The 13,683-nt window shown below is 43.3% G+C and overlaps 1 protein-coding gene across 1 annotated transcript in view; it reads left to right on the top strand.

Moving 5' to 3' along the window:
* Positions 1-9,957: 9,957 nt before the first annotated feature.
* The window catches only part of RNF150 (ring finger protein 150), a 219,036-nt gene continuing 215,310 nt past the window's right edge, over positions 9,958-13,683 (top strand). The window contains exon 1 of the mRNA XM_023226008.2: positions 9,958-11,083. Within this exon, the coding sequence (XP_023081776.1) occupies positions 10,597-11,083 (487 nt within the window). The 5' untranslated portion in view covers positions 9,958-10,596. The remainder of the gene's footprint in view (positions 11,084-13,683) is intronic.

The raw sequence follows: 13,683 nt of genomic DNA on the forward strand, positions 1-13,683 counted from the left end.
AATGGGGAGATGCAGAGAAAGGTGGGTTTGAGATTTATTATGAAGATTGGATTAACATAACAGAGCTGGCTGATGGGTTAGATGTTTAGACGTGAGGCAGGGAGCAGTGAGGGAAAGCAAGGAATAAAAAAACTCTTAGCTCAAGTGGGTGGCATTGCCATTTACTACCTGATGAAGATTGCCATGAGAATCAAGTTCAGTATTTGACATAATTTTGTGATACTCATAAATCATCAATATAGATATGTAAATTAGGCAGCTGGATAAGCGAGTCTGAAGCTCAGAGAAAATAAATTCAGGAATCATCAGTTTAAAGATGAGATACCTGGTCAGGCGCAGTGGCTCACACCTGTAATCCCAACACTTTGGGAGGCCAAGATGGACATATACCCTGAGCTCAGGAGTTCGCGACCAGCCTGGGCAACATGGTGAAATCCCGTATCTACTAAAATACAAAAAATTAGCTGGGCATGGCTGCATGCGCCCGTAGTCTCAGCTACTCGGGAGGCTGAGGCAGGAGAATTGCTTAAACCTGGGAGGCAGAGGTTGCAGTGAGCCAAGATCGCGCCACTGCACTCCAGCCTGGGTGACAGAGTGAGACTTCATTTAAAAAAAAGAAAAAAGAAAAAAGAGAGATACCTAGAACGGGGATAGATCACCTACATAATATAAAATGAAGAAAAGAGACCACAGCAATCCTTAGGTCAGAGCCTGAAGGAACCCCAATGTTTTCCTAGAAGCACAAGGAGTAGCACTGAAGAAATCAAGAGAGCAGAGTGTGTCAGACAGGAAGTCCTGGTCACCTGCATCAGATGCTGCTGAGAGGTTACACAAGGCGAGGAAAGAAGTGTTTCCATTGAATTGACAAAGCAGCAGTCACCATGACCACAGAAGTTTCGGTGAGTGGCCTGGGCAGAAGCCAGAATATACTGGGTAAAGGACAGAAGAGAGTGACAACTACTATAGCCAATGTTTTTGAAAAGTTTTGCTATAAAAAGGGAGGAGGAATGAAGTTGTAGTTGGAAGAACAAGAAAGGTTCTTTTGAGGCAGTACTAGAGCCTGTCTGTGTTCTGACAGGAATGTTCCAGTTAAGAGGGAGGGATTACTGTTGTGGGAGAGGGAGGAGATCATGGTAAGGACTAAGTTCCTGAGAAGGTCAGAGGGGACAAGATTCTGAGCAAAAGTGAAAGAGTTGGTTATGATAGGCTGGAGGGTGTCTTTTGCATTTAAACAACAGAAAAGAATACACTGAGGTAAAAGTAGATAATAGACAGAAAAGAATACACTGGGGTAAAAGTAGATAATAGGTTTTGGGATCAGGTGGTGGGAGGATGGGGAGTTTGATTCTAAAGGCTTCCTTTTCTAAATAAAATCTGGTATGATATCATAGCTAAGAGTAAGAAACTAAAAAGTGTGGGGAAGGCATGACAGGAGGGAAGGTACGAAACATTCAAAGGAGACATTCTGGGGAACCCATTAAAGAAACACAGTAGCATTCCTACAGCTGCCAGTGTGAAGTTTACATCATAAATTTAAAATAAAACTGATCAGCTCAGTAGCGCCATCTTGGCTAATATAAAAATAATTATATGAATGTGACAGAGAATTGTCCTTAACTTTTGTCACCCCAATGTTCTCCATGGTGGAACTGGATGACCTGATGGGCCGCACTGGTGTCATCTTTCTCACAGTTTTTTATTATTATATTATTATTATTATCATTATTTTTTTGAGACAGAGTCTTGCTCTTTTGCCCAGGCCAGGCTGAAATGCAGTGGCTCGACCGACTCACTGCAACCTCTGCCTCCCTGTAAACTCCACCTCCCGGGTTAAAGCAATTCTGGTGCCCCAGCCACTGAGCAGCTGAGATTACAGGGGTGTGCCACCATGCCCAGCTAATTTTTGTATTTTTTAGTAGAGACAGGGATGTGCCATGTTTGGCAGGCTGGTCTCGAAATCCTGGCCTCAAGTGATCCGCCGCCTTGGCCTCCCAAAGTGCTGGGATTACAGGCATGAGCCATTCACAATTTTATTCTTAATAAGCTCAAAGAGGAAAACTTTTTCAAAGAGAGAGGAAACCTGTTCTTGTGTGAAGGATAGTGCATAGCTAGTTTCCTCAACCAGAAATTCCAAGTACCTTCTCCAGATTCATTTGTAGACTCCAACAGAGTCAAGCTTAGCGCCAACAAAAACAGAAATGGAAATACAAAATTGTACATGACCTCATTAAGAGAATCACTAAGTCCACAGAATGTAAGTTTAAGAGGTCTTTAAATATCATCAATTTCAACACCTTCATTTTACAGAAGGGAAACTTTACAGAAGGGACTGCTCTACTAATTCAGTGTAGATAACAAACATGAAAACCAGCACGGGACCCGGCTTATGGGAAATAATAAATTCTATTTTTCTGTCCCCTGTTCCTTCCCAGTGTCCTTACTATGTGGTGACAGAATTAGTCAATGGAAATATATTAATGCTGTAGTCTTGTGACTGGCTCTGTGTGATTATGGCTCAATGGATATTTAGGAATTAGTACTAATAGTAAAGCATGACAAAATGAGTGATTAGTCATGCTGCAGTCTTGACCTAAATAGCAAATTAGGCACAGAGCTGGGATTAAAACTCTGACACCTGTGCTTTGCAGTGCTAACACTGTCTCCCTCAATTGTGCGAGACTGCTGTTTACTGGCCCTGTGGGAATGGGCCTCATCGTAAAAGGGAAAGTATTTATAAAAACATCCTCTAAACAACCAAATAGAAAGGGCAGGAAGAAGGCCTGGATTCTCTCCCCTCTGGTAATTTTAACACAGTACAGTTTACAGATGCTTGTGGCTAACAGCTGTCTTGCTCTGTCAGTGCGCAGTGCTCTGAATGTCTTGGCTTGTAGTTCAACCTCCCCCATTCCAGCTTTTTGGTGAAAAAGGACAAGATGATCTTTCAAAGAACAGAAAGAGAAAAGCAGATAGTTTTTAAAATGTACTCAATGAAAAGTAATGATTTAGAACAAAAAAATGAACAACTACGTGAAAAAATAAGAAGAAAAAGGAAACAGATGTATTGTGGTGAGAATTTTCTCTGGATTTTGGCTCAAGTCTCAAATGAGTTTTTCTAAGCTAACTTTCCATATCTAGCCTCTCAAAACATTTTATGACATAACATTGTTTGGAAGAGTTTATGATAAAAGGAAAGAAGCCCAAATTACATGTCAAATTGTATCAGAGACTGAAATAAAAAGAAGTCACTTGATAATTCAAAGGAGCAAAAAAGAAAAAAAGGATATTTTTAGCAAGGTATCCTATTGTTCTGAAATTTAAGAAGTTAGTAAGAGAACAAAGAGCAAAGAAGTGAATATTAGTTTCATGCATACTCTCTAAAAAAAACTTTTCCAAAACCTTCCATTTCCATCTGCAATACTCGTAGCAGAAGCTTCAGGGGTTGCTGGACTCTGAAAGCTCATATACCTTGCCTGTATAGCGAGTACCTGGCCTCAGAGAAGCAATGTGGCCCACCACCAGTGGTAAGAAAACTTACGAAAACAAAAAATGAAGTGAAGCCTTGAGAGCTGAGATGAACAAAGAAATTAAGCAGAGGAAAAAGAAGTGAAGTTCAAATCAGAGTCAAATTAATGAACAAGATGGTGAATATCTAAGACAAAAAGACTACCAATGTGGTAGTATAGCCCTTACAATCATAGCCTAGAGTCAGACTTCCAGAAATACAACCTCTCCTCTTACACTTGCTACCTGCATGGCCTCAGGCAAGTTACTCCACTCTTAACTTTTTGTTTCTTCATTTGTGTAATGACCTCATAAAATCATCCTGAGAATTAATTAAGACAGTCTATGTAATTAATAGTGCTTAGAATAGTGCCTGCATATACATTAAGTGCTCAAAAACTGCAGCTCTTCATTACTATTTATTACTCAACACATTTATTGATGCCTTCTATGGGCCAGACACTGCAGCAGACACTGAGAATATAGTCATAAGTAGGACACTTTTCCTGAACAAGCTCTGCAAGCCTACTCCTTTGTAGGGCTATCTGGGCTAACTGTGATGCAGAATCGACCTCGTTCAATCATCCCTAAATGTTTTCATTTCCATGTGGAATTACTGCTCTCACTGAATTCTTATATGTGTGTTTTAAAAATGACCACACTCAACCTTCACAATTCACTTACATGATTACATCTGTCTCTAAAACTAGATTCTAAACTTGATGGGAGGAGCCCTGCCAATCCTCTGAACATCAGCACAGGGCCTAACACAGAGGTAGCAAATATAAACATAAATGAATACCTTATTTTTTTGAGACAGGGTCTCGCTCTATCACCCAGGCTAGAGTACAGTGGCGCCATCAGTCATGGCTCACCACAGCCTCAAACTCCTGTGCTGAAGTGATCCTCCTGCTTCAACCTCCCAAGCAGCTGGGACTACAGGTACTTGTGCCACCATGCCCAGCTAAATTTTTCTTTGTCTTCTTTTTGTAGAGACAGGGTCTCCCTATGTTGCCTAAGGCTGGTCTTGAACTCCTGACCTCAAGCAATCTTCCTGCTTCCACCTCCCAAAACTGATATTACAGGCTTGAGTCACCACACCCAGCCTAAATTGACTTTCCTTAAGTATTTTTGGATATTAAAATTTTTAGACTCTGTTCCCTCCTACTACTCTTGTCCTGACCCCTCCTTGAAATCTCTTACTCTTCTATATGGCCAACATATGTGTCCTTTGGAATCTTCCAATAATCCTGGGAGATGTAATCACTCCACTTTAAAGAGAAGATTGTGGCTCAGCACAGTTAAAATTGCCCATGTGGCAGACCTGCGATTCTAATCCTGGATTGCCTGGCGCCAAATGTCCCACTCCACCACTACAGCACTGTACCTCCCCTTCCAAACAAACATAGAAGACTGGGAAGAGGAAATATCTTCAGGACAGGATATATGAAACTAAATGTCACAGTATGTTACTTCATGTAAAATTGATTTAAAAAATAATGCCAGTCTTTACACATAAAGTAATGTGAATTCTCTATTATATTTTGAGGATTTCTTTCCCTATTTGCAGTTATGTGGAATATATTTTGAAGGGTGTTCCCTCTTTTCAGGGATGGGGATAGTTATCTAGGAGCCTATTGTGAATAAAGGACATATGTTGAAGAATTGAGCAGGCATCAAAAAATGCCTATTTGATTGCATTAAAAAATGCGATCTGCCAATCAATTAATGTAAAATGAAAAATATAATACAGATCAAACCCTGTATGTTGAATCTCCTCCACATAAAATTTTAATTAAACCATTAAAATATGTATGTGTAGGAGGAATTGTATTTTTAAATGTTATGATTCATTTTTTAGAAGCCTAAGCTAGAATTCCCTTTGAACACGCTGTGCACATTAATGGCAAGAAGCAAACGCAGCATCAAGGTTGAGAGTTTCTTAAAGAATGTTCAATTTGCTGACACTCAGAGAAATGGGCACTGCCATCCTCTGCTGTGGCTGCTGTCATTTCTCAGAAATGTATGCTGTATGTATTTAAGTCAAATCTGCCTCTACCTCTTATGAAATAAGATCTCTGTACATCAAAGAGCCCTCTGGAAACCTACTAATTCCATCTTATTTGGGCTGCCTGGCTGGTGGAGAAAGTTCCCCACAGGCCAGGACTCACCACTAAGCTGTCTTCTGGGGATATTTCAAAAACTATTTTAGGGAGCTCACTTTACTTTGATGCATAGTGAGGCAAACCTTTGGAAAAGCAATTTGGTGATTGTGTATGTGTTGATAACTTAACAATTATTCATGTGCTTTCATTCAATAATCTTCCCCCCAAGACTCAATGCTGAGGCATATTACATGAAATTGCCATTCTGGATGTCCCTCTAGGCACCTTGAATAGAACCTGTCCAAACTCTTGATTCTTACCCCAATCAACTTCTGTTGCAATCATCTTCATCTCAGAAAATGACTATTCCTCCATTCTGCCAGTTACTTAGGCTTCAACCTGTAGTGTCTTTCTTGGCTCCTCTTCTTCTTCCATACTACATGTCAAATGCATCAGAGAATACTGTTTATCCCACCTTCGAAACATGTTGAGGATCGAATCACTTCTCACCATGCTCATTGCCACCTCCTGGCACAGGTTATTATCCTCTGTTTCCTGAATTACTTTGAGTTCCTAATTGCTCTATTTGCTCCCATACTTGCTCACATACAGTCAGAATAAACCTTTTAAGACACATCGATTACATACACTTCCTCACTCAAAAATCTCCAAAGTTTTCTCCTCTCACTCAGAATAAAATGCAAAATGCTCACATCTTTGACGGCAAGGCCACATATGACTTGCTCCCCATCTTTCTGATCTCATTTTCTTCACTCAGGTTCTACTTTCATCACCATCTTTAATGGTCTTAATGGATTCTTTGCTGTTTTTCTGCATATCAAATACAATCTTGCCTCAGATTGTACTTGTTGTACTCATGGTTCCCTTTTCCTGGTAAAACCAGTTCCCCAAATAGCCACATAGAATCCTTATTTCTTTCAATATTCTGTTCAAGTCACCTCACAAAGCAGCTGACCCTGACAGAAAATACCTGATGTGACATAGGTAACCCTTCCATACTCTGTTGCCTTTTTCTTCATAGCAGATGTCACTATCTGACATAATCTAAAGCTTTTTAGAAATTTCTGTTTTTCCAATTCCAGAATGTAAACTCCATGAGAGCAAGAACCTTATCTGTTTTGTTTCAGTTGGATGCCCAGTGCCTGTAACACCAATGCGTAACAGGTGCTTGGTAAATATTGTTAGATGAAGAAATGAAATACAGGGATGTTTTTATCCACAACAGTATTATATATTTGGGGGGTGGTATAGCAAGAGCTCATTGCTCTCCCTAAATACTACTTGTCAGTTGTTCAAGAAGTGCCACTGGAAAAAAGAGTAGCAGGGTCACTGGAAAATCATTAGCACAAAACTGGAAACATGTTAGTGTTCCCTCAAAAAGTGAACTTTTGACTTCTTAACAATATCATGAACTGGGCTTGAATTCTCTGGAAGTGTAGCTAGAGGGAAACCAACATGTCATAGATAATCATTTTTTTCCGAACCATTTAAGAGTAAGTTGCAGAAAGAATGTCTCATCACTGCTAAATTCTTCAATGTACATATCCCCCTCCCCCCAGACATTCTTCTACGAAACTACAATATAAATATCCAAGTCAGGAATTCACCATTGATAAAATGTACCATGCAATCTACAGATTTCACTGAATTTTTGCCCAGTGTTTATTTTTCCTTTCTGGTCTAGGAGCCAATCTGGGATATTTATTGTATGTAATTGTCATTTGGACAATTCTCTTCAATTTGGATCAGTTCTTCTGTTTTTCTCTGTCTCTCATAAGTTTTAAGAGTTTTGAAGAGCATAAACTTTTCATGTTGAAGGGTGCCTCCCACTCTGGGTTTATGCGTTGTTTCCTTATGTCTAGACCATGCCATGTATTGTCCTTTTCAGGAACATGACAGAAATGACACAGTGATCCCAGTGCATTTCATCAAGAGGTACATGATAGGACCCATTCCACAACTGGTGATGTTCACCATGATCACCTGCTCAACTTGGTGTCTCCCAGGCTCCTCTTCAATACATTCACCATTTATTGAATTAATAAGTATTTTTCAGAAGATACTTCAAGACTAGGCTAATATCCCGCTTCACGTCAAACACCTACCCATCTGCCTTAGTATCCATTGATGACTCTTGCCTAAATCAAACAACACTCTTGTCAAATGGTGACTTTCTATATCCATTAATCCTTATCAGTAGGTATTTCTACCATAAGGAAGAGCTGTTCCTCCCTATTTATTTATTTACTCCATCATTTATCTGTATTAACATTAGCACGGATTCATGCTTTATTCAATAGGTTGAAATCAATTACTAGGATCATTTATTTTGATGTTCAGACTGTCCCAGATTTGGCCAGCTGGAGACCTTTCCAGCTGGCTCTTGTGTCCTTGTGACATACTCCCATCATGCTTGGAACATTTCCTCACAAGAGGTTAAAGGCTCACTCTGTACTTTCCCAGTGCCAGCCCCAGAATCAGCCCTGCTTCCTTTTCATGGAGGATGCTATTTAGAAACCAACATCTTTTGGTCACTTGATGTGTCTTTTGCTTTTGGCCTCTAAATGGAGAGAGTTATGGTATACATGTGTGCACACACGTAAATATATATACATATAGTTTTTGAGAAATGATTTCATACTCGATGTTAATCCACCCTAAAGCCTCAAGGTTATTTATAGCTCACTTTCTTTCCATATTTGTTAATTCCTTCTCCAACAGTAAGAAACCTGGCTCCTATTTTACTCAATGTTTTACTTATTAGTCCAAGAGCCCTGTAATTAAGCAATCTTCCAGCCATGCTGCTTCCTTGACCCTGTCATCTCTTTAGCACCTAACTTTTCCAAAGGAAAGAAGGGGTAAGGGATAGTCACAGTCTTCGTGACATAGCTTCTCCAAGTCTTCCAGCTGGAGAAAAAACTGCTAAGCAATAAAGACGACTGGGGAAACACTGTGGGTTACTAAAGGCAACTGCTCAGAACCTAGCGGGGGGTTTCTAGCAGTGGACTCCTCCCTCAGATCTCTGGTGGTTCAGGAACCAGCAGCCAGGTGTCCCCACTTTTGCCTCCTTGGCAGTAAGCGCTATAAAAAGCACTGTCCCAATTGCCTAGAAGCCTATTTTCTAAAGTGAATAAGCTAGGAACACATACAAATTCAGCACATCAAATGCCATAGAGACAAATTCTTCTAAGTAGTTCTTGTGCCTGCTTCTAATTTGGGTATAGCTGAGGCTCTTTGCCCTCCCTTAACAGCCACCAGCCCTTTGTACTGCTGCTGCAAAGAGAAGTTGTACTGGTGGACATTCATTAACGAAGAGCTGTAAACGTGTTAAAGTCCTGGGGAAAAGGCAGACTTTCATTTTTTAAAATTTAAATCCTGGGTTCTCTGAAAGAGCATCAGGTGGGAAACAAATGTGAATGATAGAGAACCATCACACAAATATTTTTAGAGACTATATGGCAGGCATCTCAAGCCAAGGGAAAGGATATCCACCATGCAAACGTCTAATTGGTAAGGAATTGTGCTGTACCACAGTTTTAAGAACACTACACTAGGGGGACTGTACTGTCCGCTCACTATTGTAATCTCTATGTATAGTTGGAGAGCACACTATAAACAATAACCCAAACAAACCTTCATTGCCTGTTGGTGCTGCGAGTCCCCCGTTCCCAGTCATGATAATCAGAATAAACAATCCAGAAATGTCTCACCCAGTTTTTCTTCTTATACTGTGAGAAAACACCTATTCTGTAAGAAAACAAATGTTGCATGTTTGCTTCCAGGTGGGCAGTAGGAAGCCCATTCTTACCTTAACAGAGTGGTTGTTAGACCAGCAGCATCAGTAGCACCTGGGAACTTGTTAGAACGTATATTTTAGGGCTCTACCCGAGATCTACTGAACCAGAAGCTTTGTGGCAGCACCCATCAGTCTGAGCTTTAAAACTAAAGGTTTGATAGCCACTGACCTAGGTATTCCGGAAGTAGCGTTGGAAGGACCTCGATACCAAACCACCTTACACTTTGACTTTAGGATAGGTAATTAGGAACTCACGGCAGTACTTCCAGCAAACGGGACGGTCGTTTACGAGACGCACATACATTTGCTAAATATAACGCTCAGGAAGTTATTCCTGTACTCATAGGTCCAGGGGTCGCTTCCCCTTTACTCTCACCTGGATCAATTCGCCGATTGAGTCTGAATTTGAGACCCAGCAGGGGTCGCTGCTGCCCATAAAGAGAGACCAAGGGAACATGGCAAGAGAATCCCAAGGGCTTTGACATCACACTAAGCTCCTCCTTGCACGCACACATTATACACACACACACAAACATACAGACACACACACACGGACCGCGTACTCCGCTCTGCCCGCTCGCTCCCCGAGCCCGCCCCGCCCGCGGCAAGTGTGTGCCCAGGCGCAGCTACCGGCGAGGCCAGCAGCGCAGCGCCCACAGCCTGAGGGAACCGGCGCACGGCAGCAGCGGCTGTCGCGGCTGCAGCCGGATCCGCGCGCCTCCGCGCTCAGTGGCGGCAGCCAGGACACCCGCGGCAGCACTCCGCACCGCAGCACCCCAGACTACGAGCAACCGTGACTGCCCCCGCCACCCTGCAAGTTCCTGGGCCCCCGGCCACCCTTATGAGAGAAAGCGAAGCCAGGCGAAGAAGCAGGACGCTCGGCAGCAGGACTCCTCTGCAAGCCCCGCGGGCCCTCTGTTCCCGCGTCCCCCGGGCGCCCAAGAAGCAAAATGCAACCGCCGCGCTACGGCTGAGAGGGGAAGGGGCCAGCGCCATCCGCTCTCCCGGAATCCGGTCCCCGCGGCGGCTGCGCGTCCCGGCCGCGGCCCCTCGGGCCCGGGAGTGAGCAGCAGCAGGAGGAGAGGCGGCCGGCCCGGGGTTGGCCGGGGCTAGGGAGGAGGGACGGGGCGGAGGGAGGGCGCGGGGGCGGGGAGGGGGCCCCGGCGGATAAAGATGGCAATGTCTCTCATCCAAGCGTGCTGCAGTCTGGCTCTCTCAACATGGCTGCTTTCCTTTTGTTTCGTGCATCTGCTCTGCCTGGACTTTACAGTGGCCGAGAAGGAGGAATGGTACACCGCCTTCGTGAACATCACCTACGCGGAGCCCGCGCCGGACCCCGGGGCCGGGGCGGCGGGCGGCGGCGGCAGCGCGGAGCTGCACACGGAGAAGACGGAGTGCGGGCGCTACGGGGAGCACTCGCCTAAGCAGGACGCCCGCGGGGAGGTGGTCATGGCCAGCTCGGCCCACGACCGCCTGGCCTGCGACCCCAACACCAAGTTCCCCGCCCCGACCCATGGCAAGAACTGGATAGCCCTCATCCCCAAGGGCAACTGCACGTACAGGGATAAGATCCGGAACGCGTTCCTGCAGAACGCCTCCGCGGTGGTCATCTTCAACGTGGGCTCCAACACCAACGAGACCATCACCATGCCCCACGCGGGTGAGTGGCCCAGCTGGCGCGGGGGAGGGGAGCCGGCGGGGACGGAGGTGCCTAGAGGGATCCAGCGTCTGCCTCCAGGCTCCTTCTGGGAAGTCCGTGCGGCGCGGAAACCGTGTCTAGGTTCCCTGGACCGACTAAGTTTTGCTCCGCGGCACTTGGGAGGCTTACAAAGAGGAGAAGATGAACTGTATTGGGGAGGGGAGAGGCTGCCAGAGAGCTTGGCATAGCGCCACTTGGACAAGGGTTCAACGTGGCGGGCTAACTTTTCCGAGGGGGCCCTGGAAGGTGGGGTTTGGAGGGCAGGGCTCCTATACTATTCTAGGTTAGTGACCGGCCCAGCACCTGTTTGGAACAAGCAGATCTGGTAACACAGCACCGCTCTTGGGTCTGTGCATCAGGTATACCCTGATGCAGGCGTCCCTGTATAGCAAGAGAGGAGTAGGGTTACCTGCTGGCAGCTCACCACCGCGAACTTGCTATTGAGGTTTCATCTCTTGGTGGGAGAGTTTCCCCTTCTGGGTTTACGCACTGCATTAATCATATTAAAAGTACTACGCTCTGCCAGGCTGTCATCCAGAGAAACTGACAGGTGGCCACGATGGTAAATAACAACAATCCTCAACAAGCCAAGAAGAGTGTGATGGCCCTAAAGTTATAATTACTTTTCTAATTATTGCATTATCCTTTGCCTGATTGGGAGGTTAAATATGCTGAAGGTTTTCTTTCTGGCTAGAATGAAGGGATTTCAGACTAGAGAGAGTAAGCTTTTGTTAATGATTGCAGGTACCAGGACTAGAAATGCATTACTGTCCCAAAACTCAATACCACATATGCCTGACATAAGCAATGTTTCCCTGGTGGTAGGAACACCCTCCCCCCAAAAAAGCCATCCCCGGGCTTGTTGACATAAGTCCATAAGCCACTAGTTTTAGCAGGCTAGCCTCCTTATGTCGGGGCTTGCTACTTGTGTTTGTGTGCCTGAGAAGTGGGCCCTCCTTCCCCAGAGGGGTTTCTGGGCCAAGACTGTGGCATCCAGTGCCCGGAAGGAGGGGAGAAAAATGACAGATGCATTTTCTGAGTGGAGTCTCCTAATCAAAACATTATTTTCTTTAAAAACCGGATTTGAATAAATAGTTACGCTGCTGAAATGGAACACCAAGCTCTGGCTACATTTGCAGGGGTGTTCTCTTTGGGGACAAGTTTCCATTCCGAGAGCTCATGTCACCTGTTAGTGAAATATTCAATTGGTTTGTCTCCCGTAATCAACACCAGCTGTTTTAGTCAGGGAAATTTGTCAACCTTAACACAAACAGGTGGGGAGAAGAAATGTTCCACCCTTCTGAAACACAGACCAGAAAAATGCAGTGTGTTGATTAATGAAGAGGAGAGGCAGTTACTTAGAAAAGTTACAATACAGCACTTTAAGAATACTCGATATATTTTCTTGAACTGGACAGTTTTCTAAGGGAAAAGATTGTACTCTAACCTTGAGTCATAAGAGCACTACTGAAACTTTGATATTCAAGGATGTTAAGGACTGTGGAAAGCACTTTAAGTCATGTAAAGTATCTTTAGATAAACATGTTACTTAATATTTAAAATCTCAATGGAGGAGGGGTGAAGGAGGCTTTGTTGTTGTTGTTGTTGTTGTTTAAACTCCAAGGAGATTGTTAGCTGACTGTGAGATTCTTTAATTGTTTCTCTGTGCATGTGCATGACATCTTAAACTCAACTTTGAACATAAAGTAAGAGGCATCATTTGTTCCTGTCTAAAAAGGTTCTCTAAAACTGCCAACACATTGGATCAATTAATGGCTTGCTTATTTTTAAAGAAAGCACTAAGCAGATTTCCCACACAAATGATGCTTGATTAAGACAGTGGGAGTAGAAGGTTTAGTAATACTGTAGTTTGAATATTAAAGGCAAAACAAATTGGAAATCGTCTATTATCTAATTGTTCTGTTTCCAAAAATGTATTCATGCTATATCTGCCAATAGCCAGGAAACTCCAAATTATCTTCTGACATTTTGCCACATTAGGAGACTTTGTGTTCACTTTAGTCAGAGGCTAGCATTGATTTCTGCTAGACTGTCATTATGAGCAGATACATGACAGGGTAGCATGGCAAACCCTTGACTATACTCTGAAATTCTTCTGCCTAAATCTCAAACACCGCCAGCACTGGTCTGGATGTCAGTGTCTTCCATGTAGTCCAGATCTTGAAAGCTTTACTTTTTCTAGTTACATTTGAGGTCAGATTTCTAAATTCAGTTTGAGAAACTGCACGTTTTAGGTGCTAATCAAATATTTTTATTTTGTGAACTTGGTGTACAATACCAGAGAATATTTGTATTTGAACTTTTAAATTCAGTTTTCAAAAAGTTTTAAAAAATGCAAAAGCTGATGATATATCTGTCACCTTTGCTGTAGATCCTTTATTTTTGGAACTGATAGATTTCAGGTGAGGAGAAGGTCTGTCTTTAGTGTCATGCAACCTATCGTTTAACATCTGTGCATTTGCATATCTTGAAATTTAATTAAATAGAAATTGTTTTCTCCTTTTCATATACGTTTTCTGTTTTTTTCTTTTCCTGCTTAA

Source organism: Piliocolobus tephrosceles, chromosome 3 (assembly GCF_002776525.5).
Source record: "Piliocolobus tephrosceles isolate RC106 chromosome 3, ASM277652v3, whole genome shotgun sequence".
NCBI lineage: Eukaryota > Metazoa > Chordata > Mammalia > Primates > Cercopithecidae > Piliocolobus > Piliocolobus tephrosceles.